At 52.4% G+C, this 20,354-nt stretch overlaps 1 protein-coding gene across 1 annotated transcript; it reads right to left on the bottom strand.

Annotated features, from left to right (window-relative positions):
• Nucleotides 1-17,591: 17,591 nt before the first annotated feature.
• Nucleotides 17,592-19,815, bottom strand: MAFA (MAF bZIP transcription factor A). Its single transcript, XM_048287057.1, has one exon. The coding sequence runs from the start codon at nt 19,809-19,811 to the stop codon at nt 18,945-18,947; it is 867 nt and encodes a 288-aa protein (XP_048143014.1). The 5' UTR covers nt 19,812-19,815; the 3' UTR covers nt 17,592-18,944.
• Nucleotides 19,816-20,354: the final 539 nt, after the last annotated feature.

A 20,354-nucleotide genomic window follows, 5' to 3' on the forward strand; every position in this document is an offset into this window, starting at 1 on the left:
GGAGCCACCGGCCCGGCACGACTCGCCAGATGCTGCCGCGCCGTCCTCGGGGGAGGCATCGCTGCATCCCCCGCGTGCGCGATTGTCACTTTAATTATCTGTCGCCCCGCGTCGCGCCGGCGGGGTCCCCATCCTGAGTCAGGCTTCAGAGTGGCTCCCGGCTCTCGGCGTGTTTTGTGTGCAGCGGCGGCTGCTTTCAATTAAAGCTCCGAGGTACCTGAAAGAGCCTCGTGGCTGCCGGCGGGGGCGAGCGCCGAGACGGGGACGGGAGGGGAGGGGAGGGGAGGGGAGGGGAGGGGAGGGGAGGGGAGGGGAGGGGAGGGGAGGGGAGGGGAGGGGAGGGGAGGGGAGGGGAGGGGAGGGGAGGGGGATGCTCCCGGGTTAACCCGGGGGGGCTGCAAGACTGGAAATGCTGGCGTGGAAGCCGAGGGGGACCTCATGCCATGGGATAGGGAGAAACATCAGAGTGCTTGATCCCAGGATGTTTTTTAGGGGTGGAAGATCGGTGTTGTCCCTCCCATGGGCTGCCCCATCCTGCTGCTTCAGCAGCAGCGTGATGCCACCAGCACAAGGCTGGCAGATGTGGTCCCAGAGCTCCTTGATCCTGAGATCAAGGGATTGGGAGCCGTGGGGAGTCCTCTGGGATTGCAACTGCGGCATCCTGGCCTCACCCCACCCCTCACGGGTCTGCGAAGTTATCCCAGAACTGTAGAGTGGTTTGGGTTGGAAGGGACCTTAAAGATAATCCAGCTCCAACTCCTCTGCCGTGGGATATGGGAAGGGGTGAATGCAATCCAGCAGGTGATGGAGCAGGATCCAAACCAGGCAGGTGGAAGTGGCTCCAGGGATTTGGAGCTGCATCTTCCTGTTGTCCCATGTTGGATTCACGTTCTCCAGGACATAAAGAGCCTCTGGAGCCCTCAGAGCTGCCATTCCAATGTTTTCATGAGTGATTTGGTCAGTTATCGCTGTCCTTGTCACACGTGGAGTGACAGCACCCGGCCATCCCCTGGGATGCTCCGTGCAGCTCTGGAGGCAGGGCAGGGCAGGTCCTTGTCACCAGCAGGCAGCTTCCTAAACATTTTACAATTTAAATTGGATTCACAGCACACGTTCACAGCCTAAATCCACCTTGGTTATTTCTGGATTGTGTTTTTATTCCCAGACTCCAAAACTGGAGCTTTCACTCCCGATTTTGTTCAGCACAGGAACTGCTGGACCAGGGGATGATTAGTACTTCCGAGCAAAGCAATGCTTGTGGGAATGTGGGTCATTTCCCAGGTGGAAGGAGGTGTGATGGGAGCAGCTTTTCCATCAGAGGAGAGATCTCTGCCAGCTCTGATAAGCTCTGGGTTTAAATAGCAAAAAATTCCCTCCCAGACTGGGGTGGCTACTGGATCATTTCCAATCATGGTGAGCCCATGTCCAGAGGTGTTGCACCAACATCCCTTTCTCTGTTCCTCCGGCTCTGCACAGCTTTCAAAACCCTCTGGAAAACCCACTTCAGACCCATCATGTCTCACCTGAGGCCTCACAGTTCCTTCCCCTCCTTCTTACAGACAACTCATCTCTCCTGCTTGGCCAGAGGAGCCGCAAACCTTCTCATCCCAATTTTGCCCCAGCTCTGGGGTTGAACCATCCCCACCCTGATCCAGTCCCCATTCCCAGCTCTCCACTTTGACACAGGCTCTGCATCCTGATCCCTTTAGTCGCACAAGCTGCCTGTTGGGAAGCAAATACATAAACATCTCTGCTGTCCCACAGGGAATGAGGCAATCCTGGCTTCCAGCTCCTGCACAGCTTGGGAAAGGTGGCACTGGCCTCGGGAGAATGCAGCCTCACAGGCGTTGAGACATGAAATTTCCTGATGTGTTCCAGGGGAATTCCTAAGCCAGGACAATCCTCCTTGGACACCCTTTCCTTTTGTTTGCATCCTGCCCAATCATTCAACTGCTGTTCCTGTCTCTTCTCCTGCCCTGGGGGCTGCCAGGACCCAAAGGCTCAGAAAAATCCCTTCCAGGTTAGCACCGACCTGCCGGGACCTGGGTAGACAGACAGCTGGAAAAGCAGATGGAAGAAAGGTCTCCTGTACCTGGAGGGCAGAAATCCCCCTGGGAAGAGGGGGATGATCAGGCTGCACTAACGAGAAGCAAAAGGTAGAGGTTTCACAGAGTTTCCTCCACTGGCAGAGAGCTGTTCCCAGAGGATCTCCATGAAAACCCCACAACAGCAGCATTTCCATGCCAGCCACCTTGGGGGGACAATCCTCCCGGCCCTCCCGGGGATGGAGCAGATGATTTAATGGCTCTTTTAGCATTTCCCAGCTCTCAGTTTCTCCTCCTCAAAGCTGAGCTCACGTTCAGAGACCAGGCTCTGGCTCCGAGTCCCATCCCAAGCCAGCAGCACTCGAGGCTCCTTTCTCCAGAGTGATGGAGAAGGCAAAATCTATCCTTTGAGTAAGGAGAGGGATTAAGAAATTTCCCCAAGCTCAGCTTGTTCTGTGATGCCCCATGGAGTTTCTTTGCACTGCCTCTTGCCACCAGCAGTTGCTGCACCGAATATTCCCAAAGATTTTGCGGACACAGCCGTTTCTGAGGATACAGCCTGATTCCATCCTCATTCTTGGAGTCCCTTGTGGGAATAAGCAAGGTTCTGGAGCCCTTTTTGCTCTGCTGGGATGAGGAACCAGCTCTGGCTGCACTGGATCTTATGGCTTTGCCCCACAGCTTTGAATTTCTGGCCTTCTCAATCCCAGTCCTCATTCCCTCTCAGTCCAGGCTAAGGATATGGGCACTTCAAGTCCAGACAACTCTTTAATCCAGGAGTTATTTTGCTATTCCTGACGGAAAGAAATCCATGTTCCCAACCCATATCCCCTCCAGCCCTCTGGAAGACCTTGTGGGAAGTCTCATCAGGGAGCAGATCCCTTAAAATTTCCAAGAGGGGAAAAAAAGGGGGATTTTTCAGTCAGAAAACCTTTTGGAGCAGCATGGCCTCCTCTGAGAAGAGCTGGAAGTCTTGGACAACAACCACCAAGGAGTAAAAAACCCCTTCCCATGTTCCTGGTGGTTACTCTCATTGGCACCCCTTGGATCCACAGGCAGCAGTTCCCTACATGTTGTAGGAGTCATTGTCCAACAGGAATTCACATTCCCTTAAAAACCAGTCCTTCAGGTCATCTCCAGTGACCTCACGGAAGCACTGGGCCACAAAGATGCTCCAAGGGCTCAGGTGTGGTGGGTCAACCATGACTTCAGAGTTGTTCTGACAGTCCAGAGAGAGCTCCAAAGGTTTGGTGTTCCTCCTAGGGATGGGCAGGATCTGTTTGGAAGTGAGATTTCCCTGTGGTGGATGCTGTGGATAGAGATGCCATGGGAATGCTGTGACCTGAAGGAGGTTTGCAGGGCCATCAGAGCTTGGGAATGTCTCCTAGGGGATGTCACCACAGCAGTCTCACCCTTGAGGTCTGTGCTGGAGAAGATTTGGGCTGTGGGAGTTTAAACAGCAGGGAAACACCGGAATTCTATGGGGGAGAGGAAGAGGAAAAGAAAATGTTGTTAGGGAAGAAAGAAGAGCAGTGTGATGAGGAAAATGAAGGAGTGAAATCTTTGAAATCCATTTTTTTCTGGACCCATTTTGGGATCAGTGCCCAGGGCCGAGGCCACTGCTCTGGCTGCATCTCCATCCTGATTATTTCATAAGGAATAAGCACCTGGAATGCTCGGGAACGGCGGCTGAAGGGGCTCTGAAGCATTAACACTGATGAGACCTTGGTCTTAATTAATTCTTTATTATTTTCTCGCAGGCCAGCAATGGGTTCAGAGCGCCAGCCAAGAGGGAGCTGAGGTCATTCCAGTGCCAAGGAGAATGACGTGCTGGACAAATCCCTGGAGCCCTGCTGATGTTCACGTGGAATAAACATCTCCAGCAGTTGGGGAATTGTTTCCTTCCTCCTTCTCCCTCTGCCTCTCGGCTGAGGTTGCCAAGAGGGGCTGTTCTTCCCAGTATCCCATCCAACCCTGCCCTCTGGCAGTGGGAACCCATTCCCTCTTTTCCTGCCACTCCAAGACTCGTCTCCAGCTCTCTCGGAGCTCCTTTATGCACTGGAAAGGGCTCTAAGAGGTTTCCCTTTTCCAGGCTGAACATTCCCAGATCTCCCAGCCTGGCTCCAGAGCAGAGGGACTCCAGCCCTCGGAGCATCTCCGTGGTCTCCTCAAAAATTCCTTTTTGTGGAAGTTTTAGGTGCCCTTAGGAGCCACATGGCTCCTTTTTGGGGCAGAGATGGTTTTAATCCCTGTGCTGCCTCTCTCTGGCACATTGGAGCAGAACCAGATGCTGATCCCATGTGCTGCGTGGCTTCTCCTTGTTCCCAACTCCGCCAGCAAAGATCACCTAAACTGGATCCAAACAGAACCAGCGAAAAGAGCGGGAGGGGAACTGCTAAATGCTCACTGTGATGTAAAATCAGACGCGGCTGCGTAGGCAAAACTCATCCCACAGAAAAGATGCACATCAGGAAAGCAGAGCTGCCCCTGGACACCAACCGTGTTCCGGGGGGAGGATCCACATCAAGTCCTTTCTAGAGAAAACTGCCAACCTTGACAGGCGACAGCGTTGACCTCCCTTGACAATTGCCCCAATTTGCTCAGCTCTTTGCTTTATGGATCCTGGCCAGGTTTGCTTTTCCCTTTTTTTTTTTTCTTTGTGGTTGCTTAAATATTTTCATGGCTATTTTTATTTTCATTCTTTTTTTTCTGAGCAAATTTAGCTCCACTGGAGTGACAACCCTGATGACTTTTTAGCCACACACCGCTTGTGTCACCACGAGGTGCAGAGGAGCCTTCAGTATAAAAAGTGGCTGCTTTTAAAACCACCAGCAAATATATCAGTACCCCCACCTCTGTTTTCCTCATAATCCAGGCTAGGAAAGCCTAAAAATTGGGTATTTCAGCTGCGGTGGCTAAAGAGGCCTTGGGGGTTTATCTCTTATAATTTTATTTGCCTATCACATCAGGAAATCTGCCTTGTTCTTCACTTCCATGGAATGTTTTTTTTAATTTCCTAGAAACTCTGGTGAAGAAAAAAAAAAATAAATAATAAAAAACAATAGATATAAAATAATATAAAATCTGTTTGAACTGCAACTTTCTTGATGCAGCACTTAGGAACTGATCCACTTATCTGCATCCTCCAATGAATTTTTTGGGAGCAGACCAAAAAGGTTGAGATCGAGTGTTCCCGATAGCCTCGGGTGCCAAACAAGTCGGGAGAGAAACACACACCTCCCAAATACTGGAAGAACAGCCAGGCTGGCTTTAAATGTGATGGATTTTTTTTCCTGCTTCTCCATATCCTCATGGATTTATTCCTCCTCGTTCTGGGGAGTGGTGACAAAACCGTAGGGAAACGGCTTTTCTCCAGGACAAGAGGAGCTTGGTGGGGACATGTGGTGGTCAACAGCTCCCTGTCGTCCATCCGTCATGGAATCATGGAATCATTCAGGTTGGAAAAGCCCTCTAAGATCAAGCCCAGCTCTTCCCCAGCTCTGCCAAGGCCACCACTGACCATGTCCCCAAGTGCCACATCCACATGGATGTTAAATCCCTCCAGGGATGGTGACACCACTGCCCTGGGCATCTGTGCCAGGGCTGGACAATGCTTTCCATGAAGTAATTTTCCCTGGTATCCAGCCTAGACCTGCCCTGACACAGGTTCAGGCCTTTTCCTCTTTTCCTGTCCGTTGTTGCCTGGGAGCAGATCTGACCCACCTGGCTCTACCCTCCTGTCAGGGAATTGCAGAGAGGGAGAAGGTCCCCACTGAGTCTCCTTTTCTCCAGGAGCCCTCCCAGCTCGGCCACTCCTGGTGCTCCAGACCCTTCCCCAGCTCCTTTCTCTTCTCTGGACACTCTCCAACCCCTCAACGTCTTTCTTGTCCTGAGGGTCGCAAAACCAGACATAGAATCCTGTAGGATCCTGTAGGATCCTGATGCTCCCTCTCTCTGTGCTGGTTGCAGTTTTCCAGTCCCATATTTGGGAAGCAGCCATTCCAAAGCAACATCCAGAGCGTGTTTTCCAACATGGGCTCTTCCAAACATCTGCTCTGTGCAGATGGGACAGCCCTTCATCCCTGACATCCTATAACAGCAGTACACCTCCCATCCCACCATTTATCCCAGACTGCCGTGGTGCCCTAAATCCCACCCACTGTCCCTCTATAGCCAACAGGTCTAATCCTGGCATTCCCAAACACCTCCCTGCCCACCATGCTGCCCAGATCCTCACATCTCCATCCCTGGAATGATTTCTGCTCCAAATCCTAATCCAGTATTCCCCACTATGTTGGTGTCTGCAAGTCTGTCCCCAGCATCCCAGGAGGATTTGCTGCTGGCAGCACCAAATCCCCCATTATCCCAGTATTTCAGTGCTTAGAACTCTTCCCAAAACCCCAAAATTTCCTGTTGCTCTGGTTTTGCCCATAGGGCTGTGCTGTCTGCAAACTGATCCAAGCAACCTCCAATGTCCCATCGCCATCCCAACCACAAATGGTATTCCAAATTCCCAAGGGAGCGATAGTTCCCCTGGCCACCTCCCAGCAGAGCACACAGCATTCCAACGGCCACAAAGCCATTTTTTTCAGCCCAAATTCACCCAAACCCATCTCATCTGGCCCTTCTGCAGGAGGATTTCAAGGATCGCTGGGAATTTTTCCATGGGGATCTGTGAGGGGGCAAGGGAGATGTGTGGAGGATTCCTCTTGTGGCTTGGGAAGGGTTAACAGCTTGGAAGCTGGAAGATGCCGCCACAGGAGACCAGTGACCCACTAATGGCCCTTTTGCATCCCAAATGATTCCCGGTCTCTGGTGGATCAGAGGGAAAGGAGGAGCCAGGGAGAGATTGGGGAAAAAAGTGCCGACATTGAGGAAAAATGAAAAATAACAACAACAAAAAGGAGCAAAAAAAAAAAAAGAATAATCAAAGAGAATAAATGAGAGCTGATTACAGCGGGACACAAAGGGATCGAAAGAGAGAGAGAATTCCCCCCCTTCCCTGCACCTTTCCCACTTCCAACCCCTGTGGAGAACCCGTGTCCATAGGGAAGGGAGCACAGCGCAAAAACAAAAGGAGTGGGGCCAGCAAGGGTTGAGCAAAATCCCTCCCCAACTCCCACATCCCATTTTTCCATCTGCCCCTAACCACATCCACTGTTAGGATGTCAGGGAAGGGGGGTTGGAGATCCAGGTGATGGAAAATATGGATGAAAAACAGGCATGTGGCAGTGCCTGCCCCAAGTCCCTTGGAAAACGTTACATGACCCTCAGACTGGGCCATGTCACCGATCCACCCCACAGATCCCTATTTCCATCCAGGGAAACTGAGGCACTGGGACAATTTATTCTCCAAGAATAGGATTAGAGGTTCTTAGTGGGAGAAGATTCTCCTCCAGCCTTCCCACCATTCCCACCGAGGCCAAACACTACCTTAGTACAATCCATTATCCTAATCATCCACGTGGCCTCATCCAGCTTCTGGATGAGGAATGTGTGATGTCAGGAGTGGCACATGGGATCCCACACTTGGAAGGGAGGTCGCCATCCTAATGGGTTTCCCATATTCCATAACACCTTATTCCCTCCTCCGAGCATCGTGGGGAGGGTTTGGGACCACAATGGTGCTGCTTGGTCCAGGATGTTCTCCTTGATGGAAACAACATCCAAGAAAACCGAGGAGAAGGGATAGGGATGAAGCTGCTTAATGCACGGAAAGGGGTGTCAGGACAGCACCCCCAGGATTAGGGAATTAACAGCATCTCCCTTCCTTCCAACTCATCCATTGGAGGGGACACATCTGTCCCCACAGCCCCAAAAGCTCCTGGGGACAAGGCGCATTCCCAGCCGACAGCGCGGGAGTCACCGGAGCTGATTTCCCAGGGCGCAGGCACAGCTGCAAGCGCCGGGAAGCTGCCAAAGTCCAGGAGAAAAAAATCCTGATTAATATCGTCCTCCGGTGGATCCCGTGCTGCAGATGTGCAGCCTGCTGACTCGGCAGCTCCCGACAAGGAGACCTGGAGCCAGGGAAAACCAACGGGAGCGAGTGCGCGTGCACAGATTCGAGTGTTACAATGCTCCTGGGGGACAATATGGCACAGGGGCAAAGCAGGGATGTTGCACTCCCACACCATAAATTCCCATAAAGCAAAGAGTTGTTCCATGCTCTACTATCTGGTGGCACTCACCGTTTTGGGAACAGCATCCCGACCTCAGCTCCCTGTGGAAAGGCCTGGGATAAGCTGCCTGTGGGCTCAGGCAGGTGGCAATGAAGCCGCTTAATCAGCTCCCGAATGGGACACTGTCCTGATAAACACAAAGCCTTTTATTCCAAGTATTTTCTTTTTGAATTTTATTTTAGGAAAGGGTGAAACTCTTGGCACTGATCCACAATAACCACTGGACAGCTGCGGGATAATCCACGCTCATATTACCCATTCCTAATTAAACCGGAGAGCCTCTTTCCCTGCTGAGGTGACCCATTGGAAATTAATCAGCGGGGGACCAATACCGGAGCAAAAATCAGGGAGAAAGACGTTGCCTTCCCTGATTAGACGGGGAGGAAAAGTCTCCTGGAAAACAGGAATCGACTGCCGTGCACTTGCCTGGCACCTCATCGATCCGTGCGGTCGCATTTAGGAATTCTAATGAGCTTCCACAGAGGCAAAAGGAAATCATTTGTGTAAGAAAATGGGGTGTTATTTCTAGGAAGAGTTGGTTCAACACCAGCTCAGGAATTTCCTCTCCAGGGTGGTAACAGGCTGCCAGGAGATGCTGTGACCAGGAAGGAAGGTGGTGGTCCATGGGCATGGGGCTGAATTCCCAGCTGGAGGTGGGATTTGGGAAGGCTGTCTGGTGCAGAGCTCATGGGCTGCTCTGACAGGGCACGGAGGGGCCAAACAGGATGTACAACTTTCCCAAAAAGAGAAATGCAGGGAAAAACCTCCATCCGAAGGTTCCATCCTTCCCATCAAACCACCTCCATCCCATTGCCCCTTCCTCCCACAGTCCACCTGCCTCCCATTGCTCATCCCTCCAACCCAAACTCCTTGATTCCATTGCCTATTCCTACACCACAAGCACTTCCATCCATCCATCCATCCATCCATCCATCCATCCATCCATCCATCCATCCATCCATTCCTAAATGACCCAACGAAAGCCCTTTGCCAATCCCTCCAACTCAACTACATCCATCCCTCCCACTGCCCATCCCTCCTGGTAACTTCCATCCCATTGCCCATCCATCTCATCCAACCACCTCCATCCCATCCCTCCCATCCAACCACCCCCATCCTGTTGCCCATCTCTCCCATCAACCATCTCATTCCCAAAGCCCATCCCTCCCACCCAACCACCTCCATCCCAAAGCCCATTTCTCCCTGTGATTCCCAAAGGGCCCAGCCCTCACAGTAGCCACCAAGTATCCCCTCCCAATCCCACAATCCGCCTTTTATGGAGTGCAGGAGAGGATCACCAGGGGGACGTGGTGCCAGATGTGTCCAGCTGTTGCACAACTGGGCTCATACATCTTTAACCACTGCCCCAAACTTTGCCAGCTGAGCATTGGTGACGAGAGAGAAGGAAGCCAGAGCTGGGTTTCCGTAGCCTCCCCAGGACCGCCACACCTGCCTTCCAGCATGGATGGCTCCATGAATATTTCATCCCTGACCTTGTGGCTTTGGCAGCTTTTGCTTGGTTTTCTTCGCAGTTTTTCCCCTCCTCTTCTGCTGTCTGTCCGGTACTTCCTCATCCTGCACTAATGACCCATCCCAGGAGACCCTCGGGACCCCCACGCTGCTTCCTGAAATATTTATGGAGCAGGAACCTCTGACCAGGGAGGCAACTTTGTGGTGGCAGCATGAGCACGGTCCCTGCACGTGGAGTGGTGGAGGATCCTTCCCTCTTCTCCTTCCCCAGCCTGTCCCAGAAGAGGGAACATGAGGAGCCACCTCCAGCAAGAACATTTTTGGGGATAACATTAAATGAGCTCCTAAATGCAAGTAAAAATGAGCTCCAGAGCACCTCCTCTCTGCCCTTGGTGTGAGACAAGAGGAGGGGAGGGAAGAAATAAGCAGCAGCGCCTTTATTTTAGGGACTACGTATAATCAGAAAGGAAAAATATTTTAATTTTGGTTAGTTCCCTCTTTTTCCCAATGGCAATGCTGTCCCTCTGTTGACGCAGAACCTCAGTGGTCACCACACTCTTCAGGGATGAAGGACCTTGTTCAGGTCACCTGGGGCCTTTTTCCCCTCTGTGGTCATGGCTTGTGTCTCCTTTCCCAAATTCTACCATTTTTGACGTGCTCTGGAACTGCTGTGGATCATCACCTCCCCAAATATAAGCCAAGCCCAGCCTGCTCCTTCCCCTCCCACTATTCCATGAGGATTTCTTGCAGAGATCCCAATCAGGAGCAGGGAAGGAACGAAGCTCTCCCCATTCTTTTCCCAGAGCAATCAGAGGGGGCAAATCCCAACTCCACGGCTTCCCACCCCCCCAGACAGCTGGAGAACATCAACCCACCTGGGCAACACGGCCCTTCCTTAAAACTTAATCAGCAGCCGATGAATTTTTCACGAAGACAAACAGGCCAGGTAGACGGGGTCCATCTTTTATTCATGAACAGCAGGGGAAAAAAGGCTGTGGGCGGAGAGATCCAAGCTCAGTCAGGTCACGGATGTCTCCCAGAGAAGTTCTTATGGCCAAGAGCTCTGTGATGCTGGCTCAAGGGATGCGGCAGCAGGAAAATCCCAGGGAAGCAACGTGAAGTGAGATGATCCCAGGGCTGGGGTGCACTGGCAAAGCTTCTGCCAGCTCGAGAAGAAAACCAACCCAAAGCTCAAAATTTGGGCTAAAGCTGAACCTAAAATTTGCCTAATTTTCATGGGGATTGGTTTTGGACCATTTTTGGGCTTGCTGGGGAATGTGGTCACAGATGCTCCCAGCACCATCCCCACTCCACTGTCCATGACCATATCAGGGAACCCATGGTTTCTGCCACTTTCTTGGAAGACCATCCGTTAAATCTGAACCCAGCTCTGAATCAAGCACGATGGACCAACACTGACCAGGAGCGTATCCCGTCCTTCCTGCGAGGCAAAAAACTCCCTCCTCCTGTATCCACCCTTGGAACATCCCCTACATCCCATTTCCAACCCATCCCCAAACCCATTTTGCATCCAAAGCCCAGGCAGGGCAGGAATCACGTGCTGCTCCTACCTGGTTCCATTCACATATAACAGCCATGAATCCCTCTGTAATAACGAGTTTAATTAAACACAGCCCGGCCACAAAGCCTGGCCTGACATTTAACTGGCACCTGAGAAGATGCTAACGAGAAAGATGTTAATTATCCAGCTTATTAGATGTCCGCATTATTAACATAACCCTGACGGAATTAACTTGATACAAACTATCCCACAAATATTAATTGCCTCAAACTTCCTCGTAACTCGGAGGTATTAATAAGGCAGTAATTATGTATGGATTGGAGAGCTGGAAGTTAATGACGTGGCAATTTGATTTGTCTCGGAGAAACGCGATAAACCCAAGGAAGTGTTCTCCGAACAATCAATGGATATTTAATTAACGGACAGGACCTGTCGGCGTAAATCGGAATTAAACGCCCACAACGTCTCGTTCCAAGTGTTATGACAAAGGTTCCCAAGATGTGGCAGCATGGAAGGGGTCTCTCCAATGCTGATGCTGCTGGTGACAGCATCTCCAGTCTTCACTGTAGCCAACGCATGAGGTCATGGATGTGTTCCTCATAAAATTGTGGAATGGTTTGGGTTGGAATGGACCTTAAGGATCATCTTGTTCCAACAACACTGCCATGGGCAGGGATACCTTCCACTAGACCAGGTTGCTCCAAGCCCATCCAATCTGGCTTTGAACACTTCCAGGGTTGGGGAATCCACAGCCTCTCTGGGAAACCTCTTCTTCTTCCTTCCTGGTCCAAGGAATCCTTGGGCTGCACAGAGCTGGTGAGAGAGGAGCATTCTCATCCCCCTCTGCTGTTTATCCTCAGTCCCACCTCCATCCCAAGCCCAGATCCACAAACACATCCCCACCAGGTGCCCTTCAGCAATGGTCACTTGTGAAAAGGGTTAAAGTTTCAAAGATCTGAAGTTTCCCACTGCCAGAGGACAGGGTTAGATGGGATATTGGGAAGAAATTCTTCCCTGCGAGGGTGGGGAGGCCCTGGCACAGGTTTACCAGAGAAGCTGTGGCTGCCCCACCCTGGAAGTGTCCAAGGCCAGGTTGGACAGGGCTTGGAGCAACCTGGGATAGTGGAAGGTGTCCCTGCCCATGGCAGGAGGTTGGAACTGGATGATCTTTAAGTTCCCTCCCAACCCAAAACATTCCATAGTTCCATGCCCAGGCCCTTCTTTAGGATCCACACACCACGGCCAAAGTGAAAACTCCAAACAAATCTCCATCCACCCCTCAAATCTGTCCTGATGCCAGCAGGTTTTTTCTTCCATCCAGCTGATAGAAGTGGTTGTCCTCTCTCTCCTGTTGTGTTGCACCTTCATCAGGATGGGCTTCACACCTCTGGAAGTGGGCCCTGACTCCACGGTGAGAAAGATGATGGTCCAGAGCCAGCATTTCCATAAATTTCAACTCCTCCAGCAACCAGACAGGCAGGATGAACCCCACGGGAGCAGGAAAAGAGCCGGTACTTTGGCACAGCCCTCCCAGAAGGGGTTGGCAGCACATTCCTTTCGCATTCCCGGCCTCCTTCCCCCTCTCTTCCAACCTCTCTTCCCTTCCCTTTATGTAAATGGAAAATAACAATTAGTTTATTTTTGCTTGTGCAAATTACAGCTCCCAGGGAGCCGCCAGCTGCCAGGGCTGTGCAGGAGCCACGCTCCAGCCTCAGCCTCTTCCATGAATAAATAACCTGGTGGGGGTGGGAAGACGCTCCCTCTGCTTTCCCTCCACTCTCATCCATGGAAAGGGAGGATTGGAGGGGGCTGAAAACCCAAGGAACCTTTGGATTGTATGGTGTGGGTAATTAAACACTGAGCAGATGACTTAATTGGGAGCTTGGCAAGGAGGGACACGGAGTTGTGGGGATGGAGAGGGGAACAAGGGGATTCCCAGGCACTGGGGATGGTGACTCCAAGGAAAGCTGCACTTCCCAGACAGCTGGGATAGCAGAGGGCTGGTGAGATCTGATCACCTCTGGATCTGAGGACTGACGCTGTCCTGGAATGTTTCCCACTTGGCAGTGGAGCTGTTTTCCCTGCACACACATGGATGTGCATCCTGCATCCCACAGCTTGCATCTCGCAACCCATATCCCACCTACTTTATTGCACCACCTGCACACACACGGGCAGCGATGGCTAGGAGTTGGAATTGCTGGGATTTGCCGGTGTTGCATCCTTGATGGAGTTTATCCGGTCAGGGAAGGGTGGGCTGGGCAGTGCCGGGCTCCTTCTTGCTCCTCACGATCCAGAGCTTCCCGTTTCTCCTGGATCAAGGGGCAGTGACAACCAGCACACACCCTGCTGCAGGGAGCATCCCCTATCCCACATTCCATATCCCATCTCCTATTCCCCATATCCTGCATCCCAATTCTCATATCCTATTTGTCATGTCCTTTATGCCACATCCAATATTCTCTATCCTTGCATCCCTGCACCCTATATCCCACCATCTGCATCTCACACCCAGTGTCCTGTATCCTTGCATCCTGCATCCCATATCCTTTATCCCAAATCCTGCATCTCACATCCCGCCTCCTGCATCCCGCTACCTACATCCCACATCCAATGTCCTGCATCCTGCATCCCATATCCCTCCTCCTGCATCCCATACCCATATTCAGGATCCACAAATCCCACAGCACCAGCAGCACCCCTGGGTGATGCAAACCCACCCAAACCCAAGGAATTTGGGATAAAACCCCAGCTGTGGTCCTGTTCGTGTTATGCAGGGGGGTTTTCCACGTCCTGGCTTTCAGGAAGGACCTCACCTCCTGCTGAGTTTAGGGATGGCATCAATGGAACTGGGGGAAGGAATAGAGCTGGAAAAAATTCCAGGCTTCAGGATGAGCCGTGCAGTGCCAAAGCCATGATCCCATAGCAGAGCTCTGTTCTACCAAGGTGATAAATGGAGATAAATTTATCTTATATAAATATATTTTTATATATAAAGTGAGCAGGGCAGTGTTTGGCTCCCAGGGATGCGGGAATATTGAGGAGGCAGCCAGGCATGGAGCATGGAAAGGAGGGAATGTGCAAAACCCCAAATCTGGGCAATACAGAATATAAAGATCCATTCAAGCCAAAAGATTCCAGCTCCAAACCGAGCTCAGGCACTGCTCACAGTAGCTCAACCCCGAGCTCAGAGCCAAATCCAAGATTTTCTTTTGTCCAGGATTAATTTGGCTGAGATTCGAATGAATTCCTGCTTTTTAAGTGAACATTACCCCAAATTCCTCCATGACCAGCACCCCAGCCCATTTCTTCCCTGGGATTGAACTCCAGGACTGGAGTTCTCACCTTACGGAGATGTTGGGTTTTGTGTGGAACACCGGAGCACTTTTGGGACAAACCTGTCAGGTGGGAGCATCAATAAGTGAGGAGGAAGGAGCGAGGGACACTTTGGAGATGCCGCATTGATCGGCTCCTTGTGGTTTTCTGCCCGTTTCCAGCGATCCCGGTAATTCCTGCTTGGAGGTGGCACAGAGCACCCAGCAGGAGTGTGTGACTGTGACTGATCCTGAGCATCCATGGATAAGGTGCTCCAAGGTGCTGCTGTGTTTGGGGGAGAGCATCCCCCCAAAATCACCCCTCTGCCCCATGGAAAACCCACGGGCTGGGAAGCTGGAGGAATTCCAGCCATTTCCCAGCCCAGCAAAGCCCACGGGGCCTTCGATGGGCAAGTAAAGCTTGAAAATGGGGTTAAGGAGCTCTGCAGGAGGGGGACGTGGAGGGGACCCCCAGGGCTTGTCCCCATGTCCCCATCCCAAGTGCCAGGCAGCCCTTGGAGCATCCCTTTGGACCGGGCTGCTGTTCTCACCCCTGGAAAAGGCTGAGGATGGAGCTGAGGATGCAGGAGATGCCCATGAGGAGCGGAGGGACTGCAGATCCTCACAGGAGGGAGGGGGTGGTGTCCTGAGGTCCTGCAACCCCATGCAGACCCCAAAAAGCAGTAGGAAGATGGAGAAGGAGGCTCCAGCCCCACTCAGGGATCAGGAAAAATGAGGGAAAAGCTTTGAAACAAGGTCAGAGTGACCCCAAACGCCAAACATCCTCCTGCAGCAGACGTGGTGGCACCCGCAGATCGCCGCAGTCCTGCGGCACACAGGAACACACGACCCTGTCCCACCTCATCCCCATCCCAAAACATGCGCCAACACCCTTGGAATACACACACAATCCTGAAAATATTGCAGCCATCCCAAAAAACTCTGCAAACCCAAGCTGGGACCACCCAGATCCCAGGGTGCAGGGGGGGAATCAGCCCCAAAAAGGAGACGAGTCATAAACCAGCCAAATTTGGGCTTAAACCACTTTAGTTTTTATTATTTATTCAGCAAAGCCAAATCCCAGAAAGCTGGGAGCTTCAGGAGCCCAGAGAAAGTCAGGATGAAGGGGCAGAAGGGTGCAATTCCACCCTCAAATCTCCCCAAAAAACTGTGGGATGGGGTCCCCCATGGAGAACCAATGATAACGGGTGGCAGCAACACCCTGTGTCCTGCTTCAGCTATTCCCTTATTTAGGGGATTTCCAGGGATTTCCAGGAGGGTTCGGGGGGAAAAAAAATGAGCGGGTAACTAAAACTAAAAATCACAGTGGCACAAGGAATTGGGGATCCCTTCGGGATGAAGGGGAAGGGATAATATCTGGATTGCCAAAATAATCCGGGATCCCTCCCAGGTTGTTGCCCCCCCAAAAATGAAATCTATAAATCAAAAAGGAGGAGGCAAAGGGGAAAAGTGGGAATCCTAAATTGCTGCCTTCGCTCTGCCATGGAAGTGAAGAAAGGATTCCAGAGCAGGAGGCGAGCGCCGTCACCCCGCAGGCATCGTGCTGGGTCCTGGGGTGACAGCCCATGGGTCAGCATTCCCAGAAAATCCCACAGAGCCCCTGAAGTCAGCTCTGCTTCTCCAACCAGCCCCAGCGCAGCTGGGAAAAGGGGCAGTGACCCCCAGGATGTGCCCATCGGGAACGTGGGTCATGGGAAGATCCATTAGTGAGGATTCAGATGGCGGGGGCTGAGATCCCTCGGCTGGTTTGGGGAAGGCACCAGCCCCAAGCACTTTTCCTCCCCAAAGTCTCCTTATTTGATCACAACCAGGCAGCTGGATGCGTTCTCCCAAAAAAAATAAAACAAACACACCAAGAGAAGGGGATATTGGGAGGAAAATTAGGGAATAACCCACCAGGAAGCTGTGATTCACCTCCAAAAAATGGGAGGATGCAATGTCCCGCGAGCGGCTGCACGGGTTAATTTTATTTAGAGCCAGGTTTGCAAAGCTTCCCTGGATCTAAATAAATACAGGAATAAGGGGTGAATCCACCACCTTCCAAACCCCCCTTTTTGTCCAGCCCTGGGACAAATGTCCCTCTTTGCATCCCAGCTCCCATCCCAAAATCCAAGTCCGATATTGAGCCGAGCTCAGGCTGCTCAAAAACCCTCTGGCCACAAAATAAGACACCAAAAAGACGGAAAAAGATGAAGAAAAGGGGGAGTGAGGCTTGGGGGTGCAGAAGAGGTAAGACTAGAGGGTTGTGGGGTCACAGGCACACCCCACAAATCCCAGGAGAAGCCGGGGGGTTACATGAGCACGGTGGAGACTTATGGAAGCGGCAGGAGGGAACACGCCACAGCCTGGGGACCTGCCACGGCTGAGCCTGGGCAAAAATATAAGACAGAAAATACACCTAAATATTAAAAAATGACATAAAATGCCCAAAAACTATGTTGGACCAAGGGTTGCATTGGAATTTGTCCCGCTGAGTCCAGGAAAAGCTGCAGCCACGCTCAGGGTTTGCGGCAAAGGGAAAAATATCCTTAAAAAGAGTCCCCAAAATCAGTAAAAAACCAACTCAAAAGCTTGGATTGGGGAAGGTGTGGGCTTGGTTTGTTAAGGGTTTTTTTTTTTATCCTTTTTTAAATAAAGAATTCAAGAGGGAGAAGCCAAAAGAGGAAAGAAAAATCATTTATTACCGTTGAAAATCAAGCCAGCGGCTCGTCAGGACGGTGTCGGACAAGCTGGGACCAAACTGGATCCGGTGACTTTCCAGCAGCTGCAGGGACGAAGGTCTCCAGGACCCTCCAGCCGGGAAAGAAAACCAAAACCACCCAGAACCCGGCTGGAAAAAACAAAAAACAAAAAGGCAGGAAAAGTGAAAAGCCAGAGTTCAATGGGGCAGAGGCGACGCTCAACGCCGGACTTATCTCAGCGGGAGCTCGGGGAAGCTTTTGCATCCGCCCCGGGAATCAAAGGGAAGAATAAACAACCCCCAAACAAAACCCCGATGCTGCGGGACCCCCCCAAAGTTGAGAGAAAACCCGACCCAGGCTCTAGTTGAATATAAGTTTTTATCTTGATGCAACATCATTAAAACCGTCACAAATCGAAACAACAGGTCGTTAAAAACGCTTCGCACGATTAGTCCCTAAAATGCACCAGGCTCCCAAGCTCGCTTTGTCCGCAGGACCCTTTTGTTTTCCGCCCCCCCCCCCCCGCCCCAAAATTTGTTTTTTTAATGTTTTTTTTTTCTCCTTTTTTAAATAAGCAACTCGTTTAAAAAAACAAAAACAAAACAAACCCGCCCCGCTCCTCCGCGCAGGATCGGTCCCGCTTTCGCTCCAACGATTGCACGAATTCTTAATCCTCTTTTTTTTTCCTCTTGTTTCCACAACAAATAATGTGCATTTTCTTGCCGTCCTTTTTTTTTTTTTTTTTCCCAAACATCGAGGTTAAAATAAGATTTTTCCGTTTCCCGAGGGTTAATAAATAAATCTGGTGCATAGTGAGATAGCAGCCAACCGTTTGCAGTCCATATATTACTATATTGCCTTTCAGGTCACCCTAAAATTGTTACCTCTTCCCCTCCCTCCCCTCCCCACTATTTTTAAGAGCATAGATAATTTTAAATCTCTATAAAACAGTATTATTTCACCCAATCGATTCCTGTATATAGTGCATTCGGCTTCTTCCCAACATCGTTAAATTAACTCGGATATTATTTGCATGCTATTACATACAAACTTTTAAGACTCGTGTATTTTTTTTTCTCTTTTCTAAAGGATTTTAGGGTTTTTTTGTTCATTTTTTTGTTTTTTTTTTTGTTCGTTTTCTTTTTCTCGTAAATCACCAAGCAAAATATAGGCTCAAGGGAAAAAAAAAGAAAAGAAAAGAAAAAAAAAAAGGCAAAAACGAACTAATTTTCTACATATTTACAAGGGTGAATAAGTTAAATGTGGCTCAGGTTTGCCGGCCGGGAATGGGGGGTGGGTGGAGGGGCCGGGCAGGGCGCAGCGCTGCCGGGGACCCCCCCGGCCGATCCGTGGGGACCCCTCGAAGAATAAAAATCCCAATGGAGGGGAAAACCCGCAGGAAAAGGGCGGGGGGGGGGGGGGAGAAGCCACCTGGATGGTGTTGATGCTCCCGGGAAGGGGGGCGGGTGGCCGTACACGTCCCGCATGCAGGGCTGCCCCCCACTCCCCCACCCCGGGACCCCCCACCCCGAGTCCCGATGGGTGGGTGTGTGATGGGAGGGAGGGAGGGAGTGAGTTCAACTTCTCCTCCCCAGAATTTCAGTGGGGACTTCATAATTTTTTTTTTTTTTTTAATATAAGCGGCAGGTTTGCTCTCCCCCGCATGAGGAAAAAAACAAAAAGGGGATCCCACCCCATCCCACCAGCCCGGCTCACATGAAGAAGTCAGCGGTGGCTTTCGGGGCAGCGGATGGGGAGGGCTCCCTCGGGAAGCCCCGGCCAGCCAACTTCTCATATTTTTCTTTGTACAGATCCCTTTCCTTGGCCAAGCGGGTCACCTCCTGCTTGAGCTGCTCCACCTGGCTCTGCAGTTGGCATTTCTCGTTCTCCAAGATGTGCCGTTGCTGGACCCGCTTGTAGCGGCAGGATTGAGCGTAGCCCCGGTTCTTCAAGGTCCTCCTCTTCTGCTTGAGGCGGATCACCTCCTCCTTGCTGAAGCCCCGCAGCTGCCGGTTCAGCTCCCGCACGGACATACTCACCAGCTGATCGTCGGAGAACCGGTCCTCCAGGCGTAGGTGGTGATGATGATGATGGTGATGGCCGGGATGGTGATGGGCGGCCGGCGGCAGCTCCTCACCCCCGAAGGGTTGAGGTCGGAAGGGCTCGTACCCTTGGTGGTGATGATGATGATGGTGAGGGGCACCGATCAACGCCTCCACCGCGTCCTCCGGCGTCAGGTTGAGAGCTTCGGGGTTGAGGTGATGCTGGTAACCCGACATCCAGTACAGCTCCTCCAGCTGCTGTTTGGAGCCCAGGGAAGCGGCGGTGGTAGCCGGGGGGCCGGGGGCCGGTTGCCCACCTGGGCTGGGAGCGCAGAAGCTGGGCGAGGAAGGCACGGAGGAGCAGGGCGTGCTGAGCGGGGTGGACGACAGGGAGCCGGCGGGCAGACGGTGGCACAGCCGCTCCGCCTCCGCCGGCTCCTTCTTCACCTCAAACTTCATCAGGTCGAAATCGTTCACGTACTCGATGGCGAGGGGGCTCGTGGGCAGCTCCGCGCTCATGGCCAGCTCCGAGGCCATCTCAGTCCATGGAGGGACCGGAGGGGGAGCCCCCGGGCACCGCCGCTCACCGAGGGTCCCGCGGGCTCCGGGAGCCTCCTCCGAGCGGGCTCCGGCGCAAGCGGCTGCCCCGACCGGGCTCCGGAACCCTCCGATGGGGCTTTGCGGTGTGGTTCAGCGGGGCTCCGGGACCCTCCGCGGGGCTCCGCTGCGGGGCTCAGCCGCGCTCCGGGACCTCCCGACGGGACTTTGCGGCGCGATTCAGCCGGGCTACGGGACCTTCTGACGGAGCTCTGCTGTGGCGTTCAGCGGGGCTCCGGGACGCTGCGACCGGGATCCGCTGCGAGGCTCAGCCGCGCTCCGGGACGCTCCGATGGGACTTCGCGGGGAGGTTCAGCGGCGTCCGGGATGGGGCTCTGCTGCGGGGCTCAGCCGGGCTCCGGGACCCTCCGCCGCGGCTCTGCTGCGGGGCTCAGCCGGGCTCCGGTGCTCGCCTCCGACGGGACTTTGCGGCGCGGTTCAGCCGGGCTCCGGAACGGGGCTCCGGAATCCCCAGCCGGGGCT

Source organism: Corvus hawaiiensis, chromosome 26 (genome assembly GCF_020740725.1).
Source record: "Corvus hawaiiensis isolate bCorHaw1 chromosome 26, bCorHaw1.pri.cur, whole genome shotgun sequence".
In the NCBI taxonomy this organism is placed as follows: domain Eukaryota; kingdom Metazoa; phylum Chordata; class Aves; order Passeriformes; family Corvidae; genus Corvus; species Corvus hawaiiensis.